General features: G+C 43.2%; 1 protein-coding gene across 1 annotated transcript in view; it reads left to right on the plus strand.

Moving 5' to 3' along the window:
* Positions 1-19,135, plus strand: part of LOC126163088 (uncharacterized) — a 102,608-nt gene that overhangs the window by 23,759 nt on the left and 59,714 nt on the right. The window contains exons 2-3 of the mRNA XM_049920000.1: positions 1,424-1,606; positions 3,655-3,858. Of these exons, the coding sequence (XP_049775957.1) occupies positions 1,424-1,606; positions 3,655-3,858 (387 nt within the window). The remainder of the gene's footprint in view (positions 1-1,423; positions 1,607-3,654; positions 3,859-19,135) is intronic.

Here is a 19,135-nt window from a genome sequence, read left to right on the forward strand (position 1 = left end):
AGTAGGAAATCTGGGTTTGATTCCTGGTCCAGCACAAACTTTCATTGTTGTCATTCCATTTTGCAGCGGATGGTTTTCCATAATCCCAATCACGAGTGCATGTAATCTATAAAGGTGACATGTTGAGTTGCAGATAGGCACAACAGAAAGACTGTTACACATTTAGCTTTCAGCTGAAGTCTTCTTCAGAAAAGAAAACACACACACACACACACACACACACAGATTCATTCACTAAAGCAAGCACACCTCATGCACATGTGATCGCCATCTCCAGCAGCTTGGACAGATCTTCCCTCTCAGTTTCTGCAAAGTGTCTTCATAGCACTGAGAACTGACTGTGGTTCCATGCTTGAAGAACATGATGGGCAGAGGGCCCCTGCAGTTAAAGAAGAAGGTCATCATGACATTATTAGATCGAGTGTGAACAGCCTCGTATTTCTTTGGCAGGAGAGATGTGGCATGTTTCCATTGTTGTTGTTTTGCCTTCAGGCTCAAAATGGTGGCACCACATTTTGCCCCAGATGCCAGTAAGGGACAGAAACACATGCTCTTCCACGTTGTACCGCAGCAAATGATTCAGACTTGACGGCATTCTGTCCATCTTTTGTTTCTCTGTCAGGTAATGTGACACCAACAGCACCCAAGTTTTGTGGTAATGCAAGTGGTTTATGGTGGTATGCACGGAACCATAGCTTATGCCGGTGTGAAGACAAATTGATAAGTCTTCGTGGATAAGGCCATCAGTCCGCCTCATTACATCAGGGGTAATGGCTTAATGGGCCTGTCCTGGGCACAGCTCTTGCAGCGATGTGCACCTCTTCTGGAATCTCCTCTGTCACTTGTGTACATGTCAGGGACATGCAGTGTTCACCATACGCAGCAAGCATGTGACGATTACTTTCATGTACTCCAACACCCTCAGCCACCAGAAAATGAACCACACCTCTCTGCTCTTCTTTGCTTGTCTCAGTGTCAACAGCTGGATGAACACACAACCGAGGTCATAACCCAACAACTGTGTGCACTTGTGATATGGCACTATGCTGTTCCCCTACCACAGTGGCCCACTGTGTTACAATGGGTGTTTTTCATTTGACTGTCCCATGTAGTTGCCTTCAGTAAATATGACGGCTCTTTTTAATTTGTGTAAGGCGAACTATGTAACATTTTGCAAGTCAATTAAATTTTCATACTTAATTTGTTTTTTGTGATGACTTTGGGTGAGGTTAAATTACAACACTGCATCAATCGCCCATTTAATCTCAAAGCACAATTCGATTGCTTCACTGTCATGGCTGGGTATAATGACTTAGATAATGAATTTATTTGTTTACTTAAGTTTTATCTATAGCTGTTTTTCTTTTTGCTGAACACATATCACCAGTTGCTCCTACAAAGCAGTAATTTTAAATTTTTGTAGGTTACTGAAGATGACCTTAAGCCTAAAAGTATATGCCTCGACTGTGCTTCAAAACTGGAAATATTTACTGAACTGATAGAACTGTGCCTTGCTGCTGATGCAAAATTTGAAACAATTTTACAGAATGCTAATTCAAATCAGAAAGCAGTGGAGACGGTGTTGTCGCAGGGTGATGAAGAACAGGTATGTCCATCGTTGTAAACATTATATTGAATTGGAACTGTGAGTAAATTTTATCTAGCAGGGAACAGAGTTGGACCAATTTTGTTAGCAGTTCCCAGTTTTCAAATCACTGATCATTCTTTATGTTGTAGGTGGTGTATAGGGGCAATGGTATATTTACCAAGGAATATCACCAAGCACCCATCCATTTTGAGAAATTATTTTGTTTTGAGAATCAGTTTCGACATTCCAGTCTGTGATCTTCAGACCCAGTATGGACTTCATGTATAGACATTCAGGTGTATCGATATTGCCATTCCGGAGCCATCAGTATCTGGAGACAGTTAATTCATTATTCAAGTGCTTCCTTCGAAGACTTCTTCTCGAAGTTACCTGAATGTCTACACATGAAGTGAATATGAGGCCTGAAGATGGCATATTGAAATACCGAAACTAGTTGTCAAAATAAAATAACTTCTCAAAATGCATGGCTGTTTGGCGATTTTCCTTGGTAAATGTTTGACTAGCCGCTATCCATTCTCTCTCTGTGTGCCCTTTTTTACGTCCAGAACAAGGCTCTATACACTGAAATATGTAAAGCTTACATGTACATTTGAATACTTTTGTCAGTCGTATTCAGTCCATGCTGATATGACACTGACCAGTTTTTTTCTGTTTATTCAGGTTTGATTCTTGAATATAACAGAAAATCGTCCATTGTAGGAAAGGCTACTTTATTTTAAATTTGTAACTGTTTTAAATAATAAAACACTGAACGACTTACACATTTTCATGCATGGCTCGATGTCTATCAAGAATCATTATTAGTAAATGGTAAACCCAGTGCCACAGAAGTACTGAAGGAACTGAACTGGAAGACTCTTGAGGATAGACGTAAACTATCCCAGGAAATTCTGTTAACAAAGTTTCAAGAACAGCCTTTAAATGATTACTCTAGGAATATACTACAACCCCCAGTGTACCATTCACATGGGGTTCGTGAAGATAAGACTAGCACAGTTACTGCACGCACAGAGACATTCAAAGAATCATTCTTCCCATGCTCCATACATTAATGGAACAGGAAGAAACCCTAATAACTGGTACAGTTGGATGTGCCCTCTGCCATGCACCTCACGGTGAGTTGCTGAGTATAGATGGCGAAACTGTGTATGTCTTGATGCAGCATAATTCACTGCATGCAAATACCCAGACTGTACTCATTCGGTATTTGAGAATGAGAGCATCTAGCAGCTTCCAACAAAGTTTATATATAATTTCAAACCTTACAAATTTTTTCTCATTGACACCCAATATCACTTGTACATTTTATTCTGTATGATAAAGTGGGAACAATAAAAATCAATCAATGAATAAAAACAGAAACCTAAATCCTTAAAATACCATTAGCTACTTTTCTCAGCACCAGTACTTCAAAGAAAACTTTGCTGAACTGGATACCCATAATGTCAGCTATTGGTATGGGTGCTAAAGGAACATTGTTCTTGTTGAGGAAAAAGGAGCAGAAGTGTTTGTGGAATTCTGAGGCATCCAGTTAGGGACTGTGTTTCCAATGTAAGCATGGTTCACATTGCAAAAGCTATATTATGTCTCTTTCATTGTTACTTTCCTCCTGCCAATACTTGCAGCACTTTTTTTAAACCTTATGTAAATATGTAATTCAGAAATAAAGGTAGCAGTACACTGTTCAATGACTCAACACCTCAGCTATTTGGTGAATTGTCACCTTTACCCCTAATTTATTCAGATTTAGCAAGAACTTTCCATACAATATTTTCTAATCCCTTACCATTCTCCTATTATAGATTTATCTCCCAATAATGATATACTATTTTGAAATAGTTGTACACTCATGTCTCCCAGCTTTTGCCCTGTTTCATAGGGCATAGTAGATAAAACCTTCTTTGTGTGCTTATACTGAAAAATTTTTTCTCTCATGTGACAACAATTAAAACTGAATTGTAGATTTCTTTTCTTTTTTTTCTTTATTACTCTGTACCATGCAACATTCAGTCAACTATCCCATGTAACGTGATGTATTCCAACAGGTTGAGGATGAAGCTGTCAAGATGGCCACCATGACAGAAGCGGGCATAGAATCTCTTCTTGCGGAACAAGAAAAAGAGCAGGAACAGGATGAAGAACAGGATGATGAGCCTGTTGGAGCGCAAAATGAGTGGATTCCAGAAGTCCCCAGCCATGCAAATCCCCTTAATGTGCAGCCTGATAGTGGTGTTCTTGTTCTCAGCAAGGTAAGTAATTGATTAAATAAAAGTTTCTTGATGCTCTGTCTGTCATACATCTGATCAGATATTCCGTAAGTCTGGGGGTTGAATGATAACTATTACTTCCAAAAGACTGCAAATAACTGTATGAAACTACACTCCTGGAAATTGAAATAAGAACACCGTGAATTCATTGTCCCAGGAAGGGGAAACTTTATTGACACATTCCTGGGGTCAGATACATCACATGATCACACTGACAGAACCACAGGCACATAGACACAGGCAACAGAGCATGCACAATGTCGGCACTAGTACAGTGTATATCCACCTTTCGCAGCAATGCAGGCTGCTATTCTCCCATGGAGACGATCGTAGAGATGCTGGATGTAGTCCTGTGGAACGGCTTGCCACGCCATTTCCACCTGGCGCCTCAGTTGGACCAGCGTTCGTGCTGGACGTGCAGACCGCATGAGACGACGCTTCATCCAGTCCCAAACATGCTCAATGGGGGACAGATCCGGAGATCTTGCTGGCCAGGGTAGTTGACTTACACCTTCTAGAGCACGTTGGGTGGCACGGGATACATGCGGACGTGCATTGTCCTGTTGGAACAGCAAGTTCCCTTGCCGGTCTAGGAATGGTAGAACGATGGGTTCGATGACGGTTTGGATGTACCGTGCACTATTCAGTGTCCCCTCGACGATCACCAGTGGTGTACGGCCAGTGTAGGAGATCGCTCCCCACACCATGATGCCGGGTGTTGGCCCTGTGTGCCTCGATTGTATGCAGTCCTGGTTGTGGCACTCACCTGCACGGCGCCAAACACGCATACGACCATCATTGGCACCAAGGCAGAAGCGACTCTCATCGCTGAAGACGACACGTCTCCATTCGTCCCTCCATTCACGCCTGTCGCGACACCACTGGAGGCGGGCTGCACGATGTTGGGGCGTGAGCGGAAGACGGCCTAACGGTGTGCGGGACCGTAGCCCAGCTTCATGGAGACGGTTGCGAATGGTCCTCGCCGATACCCCAGGAGCAACAGTGTCCCTAGTTTGCTGGGAAGTGGCGGTGCGGTCCCCTACGGCACTGCGTAGGATCCTACGGTCTTGGCTTGCATCCGTGCGTCGCTGCGGTCCGGTCCCAGGTCGACGGGCACGTGCACCTTCCGCCGACCACTGGCGACAACATTGATGTACTGTGGAGACCTCACGCCCCACGTGTTGAGCAATTCGGCGGTACGTCCACCCGGCCTCCCGCATGCCCACTATACGCCCTCGCTCAAAGTCCGTCAACTGCACATACGGTTCACGTCCACGCTGTCGCGGCATGCTACCAGTGTTAAAGACTGCGATGGAGCTCCGTATGCCACGGCAAACTGGCTGACACTGACGGCGGCGGTGCACAAATGCTGCGCAGCTAGCGCCATTCAACGGCCAACACCGCGGTTCCTGGTGTGTCCGCTGTGCCGTGCGTGTGATCATTGCTTGTACAGCCCTCTCGCAGTGTCCGGAGCAAGTATGGTGGGTCTGACACACCGGTGTCAATGTGTTCTTTTTTCCATTTCCAGGAGTGTATATCAGAAATTTCCTTTGAATTTCCTGTTCAGCGTTGTACTCTTCTTTTTCCCCCCTGCACACAGGGACCCCACATAAATGGGTACGCTGAACAAGTTTCATGGAGTTATTACATGTCCATGTAGATCCTTTATCATTTTAAGGAAGAGATGAAAGCAACAGGGTGCCAGGCTTGGACAGTATGGTGCATGTAATTTTCTTTCTCCTCAGTTTTCCCTGAGAGACTTTTTTTACCACTCAATTAATTGAGGTTATGATTGTGTTTGGTTCAAGGAAATCGGAATGTGTGACTCTATCAGCATCCCAGAATACAGATGTCATCACTTTTTAACCAAAGATTTGATCTTATTTTCTGTGGCAGATTTTTATGTCTGTATTTGGGATCTCCATACAAGGGAAGACAACTGGGCTGAAGTACATCTCTTATAGCTGAACATTTTCCAAAAGAAAATACTTCGTGTGTGTGTGTGTGTGTGTGTGTGTGTGTGTGTGTGAGCACGCGCGTGCGTGCGTCAAAAAACATTTACACATAAGACAGAAAATAAATCTTATTTTGAAATAAATTGTAGTAAAATCTGAAGTATTCTCATTGTAATCAATGGTGGTAAGTAGAAAATGTCGCATAGAGTAATGTTTGGCAAGCGTTTTGTTGCATATAAAGTGTGTGTGTTCTCATATGATGAACAGCATACTTAAGAGAAAATATGAAAGTGATTTAAAACTTCTGCACAAAATGTGGTGAGAAAGACTTAATCACTAAGGTGAGAACAAAAAGCAATAGTTAAAAAACATTTTAGGGAATGTGAAAACACTGAGGGAAGTATATTGAAGTAAATTAACCATTTTGAAGTTGCTTATAGATGCTGCAGCGGAGTTCTACCAATTGACTGAACTGGGTGTGTCAGCTAGAATCGTAGCATCGGTTTTAGTCACTGCTTGACAGAATTTTCTTGTGCAAACTGGCTGGGCCACTTTGAAACTGTCAGTCACTGACTATTTGGACACTCAGCTCCTGTGCTATGGTGTTCTGTTGCAGAATACAAGTGCCCAGTCAGGTGCTCATTGTCTCATTCTAAACAAGTGAGCAACTGACCTTCAAACCTGTAGGCTAGTGACAGGCTAATTAAGGGTTACTCCAATTGTCAGGTACCATCAACTTGCAGGAATAGTCCCCATCTAATTTTATTTTATTTTATTTATTTTTTCTCCAGAGAAACAGCTGAGAATAAAGAAAAAGGTGTAAATTAGAGTCCAAAAATTACTATCTGCTGCACAGACTTGTGCTTCCGGATCAGAGACTGAAATCTAGAAAATGTTTTCCAGTAATTACATGAACCAGCTGCATCACCTGAAATGGTAAGAGCACAGGTTTGGGAAACCACAGCTCCGAGCAACCCAGGCGACATAGCAGTTACGGAACACTTACTACCTGGCTTTGATAAAAACAGGAACTTATGGAGTGGAAACATTTCAACTGACTGTGTAAAGGTTCAAACCAAACCCAGCGACGTGGATTTACATTGATCCCAACGAACTTGTGTATGCTGAAGACCAAACCATGAAGTATAAGAACAGTTTCAACTATGCGGAACATGCTCAGTGTTGGAAAGTATTGATGAAAAGTGTTGTAATGTAATTATCATTCATTTAAATATTGAACTGTGTGAAACAATGTTTGCAACATTAAAATAACAAAAATAATTTTAATCTAATGCATGATTAGATGAAGAGAGTTAGTAACAAGGCTGTTTAAAGAGGAAAGGGAAAAAAGTCTAAACCTCAATGAAAGACATTTTAAATATGACAAAAAACTGTGTATGAGGTTTGTGACCATATTGATACTTAAAACACTTATAACCAATTATGAGAAACACATTCCAGGAGATTTAAGCTGGGAGGATTGTGAGAGCACAGAATGTGCTGGAGAGACAATGCCTATGTGTGTAGTTCAGAGAAACTTGTGCTGGAAGAGAGTATCCAAATGACCTGCATAGTGAAGTAATGTGTGTTGTGCACAACAGGTTTGGCAACTGGATGAAAAGTTTGTGGTTTGCCACAGTATGGCAGTGGCCATTAATGTGAGTAGACAGTTTGTTACTTGTCTTGCTCACATAGAATGCTGTGTAACAGTTGCAGTTTAGTATCCTCACCAGCGAACATCACGAAGGAGGCAGATGAGCTGACTGGGGTAGCACAGTGGGATAGTGCAGAAACCTTCCGTGGAGGGCGCATGTGGCTCGTGGTATGGCCAGTCCCGCAGGCAGAAGTGTTTACCTGCAGGTGGCAGAAGACTGGGTGGGCCATTGCTAGTTCTGATTTCAACCACCATGGACCTCACCTAGCGTATAGTGGATGGATGGCCAGTTGAGTTTCAGGAAGACATGGGAGAAACAGACAGGCTAATTAACAAAGATACTTAGAGGATCTTGGGGTTCCTGGAGCCACAATGGGTGCTCCATCATTTTGTGTCGTATAGTAAACAATGCATTCTTTGGCGGGTGCTCCAAACTTTATAAGAATGTGGAACTCCAACTGAACTAGTTAGTAATCAATTCAGTGCTGGCACAAAAAGTCTTTGGACTGAATGCATTTTCTGTTTTTGGCTTCCAGAACACTGACAAAGTGCATTTATTGACTCTATCTATCCTTTTTCATGATTTTGAGTCATTTCTATGGTCCTACTGCCTCTGTAGAGCAGAAAATTTTGAGGCACATGTGTCTCTTAACCAATTGGAGGTACCCAAATTTTGTCATCCTCGCCCCATTCCCTTCGTTGTGCGTAACAGGGTAAAGGGTGAGTTGCAGTGTTGTCAGGATCAGGGCATCATACCTCCTATTTCATTGAGTCATTGGGCCACCCCTTTATGGTTATTCAGAAGCCTGGCTGCATCATGCACCTTTGCGGTGATTTTAAGCAGACAGTCATCATGCAATGTGTCTCAGATTTGTATCTCATTCTACGACAGGCAGAGTGGTTGATGAAGCTGTCGGGGCAGGGGAAGGGGGCTAGTATTTTTCCCACATGGACTTGTGTGATGCTTGGCTACAGTTGCCGGTGGAGGAGATTTCTCGGACTTCCTCAACACTCCCTTTGGGCTTTATCAGTTTAATCCTTGCATTTTGGAATCTAGTCTGCTCCTGGAATTAACAGATGGTATTTGGAGCAATTGATTCAGGACATTTCCTGTTGCATCAATTACCATCATAACTTCTGAGTCATGAACCCTACTCAGGAGGAGCATTTACAAAACCTTCACTTAGTTTTCCAATGGATCCTGGAGAAATACCTTCATTGCAAGCTGGAAAAGTGCAGTTTTTGCTCCCTGAAAGTACATTTTTTTGGGTCATGTGCGTAGTAAAGATGGTGTTGTCCACACGGGAAACTACATCAATGCCACTGGTAATGTTCTGGTACACAAGAACTGGAAGAGCTCCAGTCTTTTTTTGGATAAGATTTTGTATTATGCTCAGGTCATTCCCCAACCGGCGCGCATCTGCCAACTTCTTAACTGGATTCGCCAGAAGAGTGTTAAGTTTGTCTGGTCTGCAGATTGTCAGTGGGCTTTTCAGTATCTCAAGCAGTTTTTCTGCTTTTTCTACCTGCCTGGCTTTCTTTATATAGGGTAAACCATTAACCCTGGCCTGAGACACATCCCAGTCAGGCACTGGTGCTGCTGTCTCCCATCGGAACCCAGATGGCACCAAGCAACCCATCACTTACACATCAAAGGCATTTGCCATTGTGCAACATAGTTATTCACAAATGCAGAAGGAGATGCTAGCTGTTCCTTTTGGGGTTAAAAAGGTTCCACATTTTCCTATGTGTGGCAAGTTTCTTCCTCGTCACCAACTACAAGCCATTGGTTTTCTTATTTGATCCTTGTTCCAAACTGCTGGATAGGATGCCCACCGATTGCAGTGGTGGGCCCTCTTTCTCAGTAACTGTCATTATGACATTAGTTACAGCTCCACTGCACAGCACACCAATGCACTATCACAGCTACCAGTGGGCCCAATCCAGAGTTCGATCGGCAGGAAGCACTTGTGTTCACATTGGATGATGCCTTGCAGCAAACCCTGTTGGGCTTTCCATTGATGGCACGCAAAATCATAATCACTGACCTGTTTTTCCAGAAAATAATTCCAGTGATCGAGTTGGGTTGGTCAGAACACTTCTCTTTGGATGCAGATGAGGTGTGGTGTACATTTTTCCTCCTGTGTGATCAACTGTATGTTGTCCAGATGGTTCTCGTGCTTGCCGTGGAGGAACAATGCTGTTGTGTGGTTGTTCCCCCAGTGTTGTGTCCTCGTGTACTCCAGTTGCTGCATATGTCTCATTGGGGTACGACTCTTATGAAGACATTTGTGCGACTTCATGACTGCTGGCCAGCAATTGTTTGCGACAGCAAACATCTGGTGCCGTCTTGCAGGGCTTGAGAACAGAACCAGGCTGCATCACAGTGCCAGTTCTCTCCTTCATCGTTCCCAGAGCTCCCTTGAGACAGGGTGCATGTTGATTTTGCCAATCCCTTTCTTGGGCAACATGTGGTTGTTAGTGGTTGATGCACTGTCCAATACCCTGTATGTGACCAAGCTGTTGTCCATGTTATTGACTGCTACAGTTCACATGTTGTGTTATTTTTGCAATTGAGGAGACCTTGGTATATGAGAATGGTCAGCAGTTTGTCTCATGGAAATCTGAGGACTTTTGCATTCTCAGTGCTATCCAGCATCTGATTACCATTCCATTTCACCCAGCTTCTAACTCGAAGGTAGAGCACTTAATGGATGCATGTAAGACCCTACTGAAGAAGTCCATGTCTGCCACTTCCCGTGATGATGATAGGTTGTCAAACTTTTTGGTACATTTCGGGCAACACCAGTCATTGCGTGGAGTAACGGAGCGCATTTGGATGGGTGCTAGCAACAGGATCTGGATTTGCTGCACCCTGAGTTGCATGCCATGAACCACTGCATTTTTCTTCCAGGGCTGCCGTTTGAATCCAGTTCTTCTGCTGGAGACAGGAGTGGCTGCCAGGTGTTCTGGTGGTTCCATGCAAATCAGTTATGCCCTCTCCCTGTTGGTCTGCCAGGTGGCAGTATGGGTCATGGCATTGTTCCAGATGAGGACTTCCACTTGCAGCGGCATTCTGACCCATTGCTGCCTCCTCCCCAGCCTCCGTTGTCCTCCCTTCATCTGCAGCAGTGACCCCCAGTGAAACCCGCACCTTCTCCTGCCGATGTGGAGCTCATGGATTTTGTCCAGCCTCCTCCTCCTCTTCCTCAGTCTCCTCGTTGGTGGACGTGGCATCACTTCCACTGCTGCCGGTGGACACCCCTCTCCCCCACCCCACCGTCACCCCCCAATTGCCCCTGCCTCCCTTCCAGCAGAACCATCAGCATCAATGTTGCCCCATCTGGTGGTTCGTCCGCTGTCAGGTTTTCCAGGGGCTGTCCAGTTCTTTGCTGGCCCAAGCCTGATCAGTTTTGGCCCTACGCGGATTTTTCAGGAGAGAAGAATTCAGTATCCGTGCCAGCACACATCACAACGGTGGCAGATGAGCTGGCATAGGTAGTGCAGCGGATTAGTGTAGAAATCTGCCTTGTGCTATGTTTTCCTTTGTATGCTGTGTGGTTCTTTAGTGAATATAGGAGCGAGGAACAGATGTCGCTCATGAACAGATAATTCAGATATTAAAAATAATACATAACTTTGTTGCTGTAGATTGCAGTGTCAGTTGCTAGCAATAGATTTGAATGTTGAAACATATACAGATACAAAATATTTATAAATCTGTCACTCTGTAATACAATGTCTATTCAGAAGATGTTGAGCCCTGGCTACTATGAAAGTCTGTAAATGTTGTTCAACTGGCAAACACTCAAAGTGGGGCATCTCATTAGCAGTGACATAATTGTTCATGGCGGCACCCTTGTGCCACTCTGGTGGCTGTAGAAAACACAGCGGTTTAACCGATGGTGCATGTATTTGAAAGTGCAGCTGACTGGATAACGGCTGATTCTGCACTTCTCCCCACACATTTTGGCAGGTACAGAGGGAGGCCTGTGCCATGCACACTGATGAGGCTGTTTGCTTGGTTGGAGGCAGTGCAGACCAACCCACTTCCTGACATTGTATCTTGTGACTGCCAGGGAAACTATTCAACATTAGCGACAGGAAGGTAACTGGCAGCTTTGCTCAGAACGCTAATGACAGCTGCTAAAATGTCATGAAGAGAGTGCTGGCTGAGCTGTCACCGGAACATGCACTTCACTTAGGTGCAAAATCCATAATAACATTTCCTTATAGAAGCAGAGCTCATAATTTGTTTTGATTTATTGAAATTCAGTTCCTTACATTAAATTTAATTAAACACATAATATGTAGCAGCTCAAAATATTGTCTGGTGGGTTGGTACTTTCTTCCACAGAGCCCTTCAATTCGTCCCATATAGATGTTAATGGTTTACTTCCCGTACCCATGCCTCAACACTGGTCCTACCTTTCTGGTGTCTGACGGAGATAGAGCACAGGTTATAACACTGTTATATAGATCTTGTGTTGGATAGATCTTGTTTTGTTAATGATATATTCTTTTCAATTTAGAATCTGTTACTGAGTTCTGAATTTTGTCTAAAATAACTTGAAACGTAATTTTATTTGCTGTATGCGGTACCAATACACTTTCCTTCTCTTTTTCTGAGGAATTTAAGAGACAGATCATTTTCATGGGCAGCATGGGTCATGATAAATTACACTAGGCACCTCCCATCTTCAGCTTGATGCAATTTCATCATAGATGAATACACTCCTGAGATTTAATCGCTGCCTGGCAACTTTAAATGTTTGGCACCTTTATCTCTCATAGTAAAACAGCCTGAATGATTGTATAAATAGTAATGTCTTACAGAATTGTCAGCAGCATGTTGAGACCCACTATTCTTGCCATAAAATGAATATGTCAACTTCTCTGTTTTGTTGTCCCAATTCCAAAAGTTGTCAAAAGATGTCAAAATTCAGTGCTACGCTCATAAGCTGTATTTTGTGTGCCACTGCTAAACGTTTGGACAAACAGTTTTCTGTGAGCACTTACTAATTACAAATGCAGCACCTCACTGATCCATCTCCACCAACAAACTCACCATGATGACTCCGATGATGTCTCATGTTCTTCTCAAAACTGAAATTTTTGTTACAGAGATGACATTGGATTGCATAAGTAGTTTGGCTTCTTAGAAGAGGTGTCACAACTTGCAGCTTCCCTAGAGGTACCTTGGAGACATGTTATCTCATGTTTTTGTTGTAGGTGTTGTGCTGACTGCTGGAGTCAGAACCAACACAAATAAGGAAGGAGAGAAGCTGCGATGGCTGGTGGCAGGAATCATCTGTACAAAACACTTTCTAATTAATAGAAAACTGTATTTCTGTTATGGGAAGAAGCAATATTTAACTTCTTGCCATGAGGTGGCTTCCTGTGCTTCCTATGTGCAGTTAAATTTACTCTCTTATCACTACTTGCAGAACACAGACTGAGTATTGTCTTTGTATTACTCAGTAATGATGCTCTCGAAGTCTGTGACCGAACTAGGGCCAACCAGCGAAGGGTGGCTGGTTAAGTCAGCATTGACAGGGGGTGCTGAACTCTGTCTTCCTGGAGGTGTGGTACTGCCCGTTCTTTCCATTGACACATGGCTCAGCACCTTCTTGATGCCATTTTGAAGTGCTGCGATGCTCAATGAGCGGTTAATGCTTTACGACTGCACAATAGGCATACACCTTTCCACAGTCTGAACACTCCACCTGCTGCATTTCACTCATGATGCGACAAAGCCATGCTATGAACAGAATACAATAACACAAATTGTGCCAAGTCAGATTCCTGCCACCAAGTACTGGCTTCATATTATTTTGGCTACCAGAGGCAGTGTTTGCAGCAAAGCATACAGTTAGTTACCTTCCATGCAAATGTTCTGCCAGCGAAATATCAGGAGCAGGCAAAGTACAATATGAACTCAGAAACATCAGCAAGGCAACTTCAGGTAAACGTGAAGCTCAAAGTTTTGACAGTTGCATGTTGAACATACTAACGAAACATTCGGCCTCACTGTTGAAAAAGGCGGTCCATTGTCAGAAGCAGTTGTTTGTGTGAAGCCTTTGAGAGAAAAAAACAGAAGCTAGCACCTTGATAGTGCTGGAGGCATTCGTTAGATTCATTGGGATAACAAAAGTTTATTTGCTGTATGCATCGGCAGTAATCATTCAACTTGTTTGCCAAAAGGGGCCAGCAAAGTTTATATGGAGGCGTTGCCATAGGGTATCAGAATGTGCCCAGGGGAAAAATTTCTGGCTCGGGGCAGCCTGATTGTCTGTGCAAGCACGACATTGTGGTGTCACTCATTCTATTTGCTCATCTACACCAAGCTACATAAAATGTTAGCATTCCAGTTGTTTAGAGTGAATTGTTCTCGGTGACCTCTATGTAGAAGACTTAACACCTGCTATTGCAACAAGGTGGTGATTAGCACTCTTGTCTGTTTCTTAGGCATGTTTTTTTTAGACATGTGAAGCAGAATCACATCATTCAGAAGGGATAAACAGTTGTGGTACATAAAGTAGCTTTGCACTAAGGAATCAAGAATACACCTCTGAAAGCACAGCTCAGAGGTGCCGCGTGCCACAGCAATGCCTCGGCGACGTGCTTGGCGATGTCGCCTGCGGCACAGCTTTCCTGTGTATCGTGCTTTGAAGGCAATAGACATTGATCTGGCTGGACAGTTCAATAAGCAACAATTAATTGGAGGCCCGAATGTTTTTCGAGGCCTCCGTCTGAACTTCACATGTGATGTACAGGCTCTGTTTGGAGGTAGTACATGGCTCACACTTGCTGTAGTGTGGGGCAATCACTGTGACTACGGTGGCTTTGAAGCATTTCCAGATGCAAATATTCTGTGTTGGAGAACATGGAGTATAGCAGAGACAACAGGACTCTTGGCTAAGGTTCCATATGGTACGCTTGTTCCCAGTATGTCATTTGTATTGACTACCAGAAGAAAGAAGAAATTGAATGCTGACAAGTACCTCTTTATATGGGCTAAAGTTGGCAATGGAAACTGTAAAATAAAAATAATTGGTGATTGTATGTTATATTAACGTTTTTGTGCAATCTGACGTAAATCGTAGGAAAGGAATCCAGTGCTTACAAATCAGAAGAATCAGTATGTAAACAAGAAGCTTCTGATGTGTCAAATGCTGCATCTGTGCTGACAGCTAAATGAGACAACATGTTGGCGTTTGTGTGTTGGGCCGTTGGGCTATGTTGAATTTCATATTGGTAATTTGACAGTAATAGCAACCAGTGTTGAAGCCTTTGTGCCACGTGATCAGGAACTTGTTTCACCAGATGAAACAGTGCAGTCAAAGGCTTATGGTCCGTGACCAGGAATATTTTTCTGCTGTACAGGTAATAATGAAACTTAGTGACACCATATATTATAACCAGAAACTCCTTCTCCAGCTGACAATAATTAATCTGACCACTATTCAAAATTTTGGAAGCAAATGCAATGGGACATTCTGTTTTGCAAATTTTGTGGGATAAAATTGCACCGATGCCATGGGACGAGGCAAGCACAAGTGGTATGAGCGGACCATAATGCATAACGCGAGGTTGACGAAACAACGCCTTCTTCAGTCTTTGAAAAGCTTGGTCACAGTCTTTTGTCCAATGTAGCAAAAGACTTTTTCATCTGAGGTTGTTCAGGGGTGCGGCAATTTGTGCCACCTTAGGAATGAACTTTATGTAGGTAAGTCAATTTTCCAAGAACGGCTTGCAGTTCACTTAAATTCTTAGGAGGCGGCAATTTCTGAATTGCTTACATCGAAGGATGAGCACTGTTGGCATTGATGGCATGTCCTAAAGATTCAGTTACTGTGTTGAAAAAAGAACATTTCTGCAAGTTATATTTGAGACCTGTCTCAGTTAAAACTTGAAAAAGACAGCCCAAATTATTTAGTTGCTGTTCCGGAGTTTATCCAAAGATAAGTATGTCATCAAGATAATTAAAACAAGAAGGCACCTTGGATATTCCTTGTTCGAGGAATGTTTGAAAGGGTGCAGAAGCACCTCCGAAAGGTGGGTTTATATTCAAACAAGCCCACATGAGTATTCACTTCAAAAATTTTCTTTGTCTCTTCGTCCAATGATAATTGAAGCTAGATTTCTGAAAGATCAATTTTTGAGAAGAACTGACTTCCCACTAGGCAATCCAAAAAGTACTCTGTAAGTGGGAGTGGGTAGGTGTCAATGGGCATCTATGAATTTACAATGGGTTTGAAATCTGTACAAGGATGAATCTTCCCATTTGGCTTCCATTTGACGACTAAGGATGATGCCTGCTGACTTGATGAAATACGATTCCAGTCTGACTTCCTGTAGCCACGTCGTTGCACAATGCATGCAGCATGGTGCATGCACAGGAAAACTTGGGCTGCACGTTAGCTTTCAGCATAATGTGAGTATGAAAATCTTTTGTACATCTTAGAGCACCATCATAAAATTATTGACACTTATCACCGTGTTGTTGAATTGCAGCATGGGAAACTTTTGTGTCAATGGCATGCACATTGTCCAGTATGTCTAATCGGAAGGAATCAAATGCATGCATGCAGAAAATATTTGGGCTCACACATGAGGCAACTAGAGTGAAAGGGACTTCCTTAGTCATGTTTTTGTATTTTACAGTTAAGCGGCATGTTCCAAGCACTGAAATGCTGTCTCCCTCATAGGTGGTGCGATACAGACTTGATTTTTGCAAAGATGGTTGGCCAATTTTTCATCTGTATCTAGGTTAAGCAAAGTGACAGTTGAAAAGGCACTGACTATTTGAAAATTTGCAACAGCTTGCAATGTGCACTCTGAATACAATTGTCCATTCTGTGTTGTGAAAGACCGTTCTCCGTTTCCACCTGTGCACTATAGCACTGTCATGAATTTTGAGATTGGGATGGGTATTCACATCAAATACATGTGTGCGTAATTTCTGCATCTTCACTTGTCTGATTTTTGAGCAGGAGGAGGTGTAGAATCTGAATGTGAAATTGACATTGCATTCCATCCATTTCTGCTTTGCTTGATCCCACATGAAACAGAGGAGGGATTTCTAGTCTTTTCCATGCAGTCTGGTTTTGTATGTCCCATGCAGTGACAAAATTTGCATTCAGCTTGTCTGAAGGAGCAGTTCTTGCAATCAAGTGTTACAGCATTGCACATGACTTCACTTTGTGCAGAGCTGGGGCAGTGTAATTAGTTTTGCACCAGTGTGGCAAATCGTGTATGTAGTGTGTCCAGCCATGTTTACACAGTGCTGCCTTGTGAGTGCTGGGGCCAGGACTGTGGGTGGAGCATGGGCTGTTTGTCTCGAGTGAAGCGATACCTGATAGACAAAATCTTTTTCAGCTGAGTCTTGAATTTCGCATGCTTCATTAAGGAATTCACTGAGGGTATGGTAGCAGTGCTGTCTGATCTGATAGATTCTGAATATTAGTGTCGCAAAGCATTTCATCCTAAGTTGTGCCACAGACACAATTGAATTTACAGTCTCCAGTCATGCCCTGCAATTCTGCATGCCATTGTTTATAAGACTTGAGGAAAAATTTATACCATGGAGCATCAGTGTGTATTTGACTCTCAAAAACTTTGTCTAACTCGCAGTTATGACCTCATATGGCTGGGGCTCAATGAGGATAAACAATGTCATTAGGAGGCAGTTAGGCGTGCACTCCTACACGTGATAAGAAAAATGCACGATGTGATTAATCTGTGATTTCGTGGGCATCAAAATGCCGATGCAGCTGGGTTATGTATTCTTTCCACATTTCCTTTGTCTCATTGAACCTGTTAGAAGAATGGAGGTGGCAGCTTAATTCCTTCTTTAACTTCTGGCACCTTTTGTTGCTGTGCTGCTTGCACTTGTACGAGGCAAGAAACTGCTGAGAGCAGGTTTGTTATTTGTTCACTCTGAAACTGAACAAGAGACATTAGATGCTGCTCAGCACTTAGATGTTATTCTCCCTTGTTTGCCATGATTCCTTATATATCTCATCTTAAATATTTCAACTTAATATATGCATGAGCACAAAAAGTAATTCAATAGAAATAAAAAATTGTCTTGCCCTGGTGTCCAAAGCTCTTTGTTTCACATCCTTTTGCTCATCACTAGTCTGTTATGTCTTCTTTGCATGCTGTATGGTTCTTTAGTGGGTACAGGAGTGAGGAACAGATGCATTCATGAACAGAGAATTCAGATATTAATTTATTCTACAGTTGATATCAAATAGTAAAAATAATAAAAAAACTTTGTTGTTGTAGATTGCCACGTCATTTGCTAACAGTAGATTTTAATATTGAAACATATACAGATACAAAAGATGTGTAAATCTGACACTCTTCAATACAATGTCTATTCAGATGATGTCAAGCCCTAGCTGCTATGAAAGTCTGTAAATTTTATTCAACTGGCAAACACACAAAATGGGGGTCAGTGTATGAATGTTCAAACTTAAGTACACCTGCCTGTGGAGCTCCTGAGAGGGGATGCCCCCATCTCATTGGCAGCAGTGTAATTGCTCGTGGCAGTACGCTTGTGCTGCAGTGGTGGTTGTAGAAAATGCAGCAGCGTTCTTGGCGGCACACATATTTGAAAGTCAGCCTACTGGATAATGGCTGATATCGCACAGTGGAGGTCACAAGTGGCCCATGGTATAGGCAGACCCAGTGGCAGAGTTGCTTACCTCTGGGCAGCAGTAGGCAGGTTGGGCCTGTGCTTACTCAGAGTTTGACCACTGCAAACCTTGCTTACTGTATTGTGCTGTTTGTTGTGCTAGTGCTTACCATTAGCCATCTGCACCATCCTCATGCCAAGTTCTGCCCACACTCGTCTCTACTTGGATTTAGACTGTGCATCCCATAGATTGACTCACACGATGAGTTTTTTCCCTCCCTGGATTCTGTTGCTGTGCTATTATCAAGCCATTGTTGGCTTGTGAAATATCCATGCCAACCGTGTAGTGAAGCAATTGCTAAATACAGCATAGCTGATATATAACATGGCTGCTTTCACATGTGGCCCTGCCTTGTACTGGGTAGGAAATGGCAGTGAGTTCTTGGACCACATCAGCAGTATCCATGACAACATCTAGTTCTGATGGAGATAGACAGACAGATTGTGCTGTGCCGTTCTTTGACACCCTCATCTGCCATAGAGCAAATGGGTGTCTCAACCCCAGTGTTTACTAGGAAATCCATCCTCAAGGTCCGATATCCACATCTACACTCCTGGAAATTGAAATAAGAACACCGTGAATTCATTGTCCCAGGAAGGGGAAACTTTATTGACAACTTTCCTGGGGTCAGATACATCACATGATCACACTGACAGAACCACAGGCACATAGACACAGGCAACAGAGCATGCACAATGTCGGCACTAGTACAGTGTATATCCACCTTTCGCAGCAGTGCAGGCTGCTATTCTCCCATGGAGACGATCGTAGAGATGCTGGATGTAGTCCTGTGGAACGGCTTGCCATGCCATTTCCACCTGGCGCCTCAGTTGGACCAGCGTTCGTGCTGGACGTGCAGACCGCGTGAGACGACGCTTCATCCAGTCCCAAACATGCTCAATGGGGGACAGATCCGGAGATCTTGCTGGCCAGGGTAGTTGACT

This window comes from Schistocerca cancellata, chromosome 2 (assembly GCF_023864275.1).
Source record: "Schistocerca cancellata isolate TAMUIC-IGC-003103 chromosome 2, iqSchCanc2.1, whole genome shotgun sequence".
Lineage (NCBI taxonomy): Eukaryota > Metazoa > Arthropoda > Insecta > Orthoptera > Acrididae > Schistocerca > Schistocerca cancellata.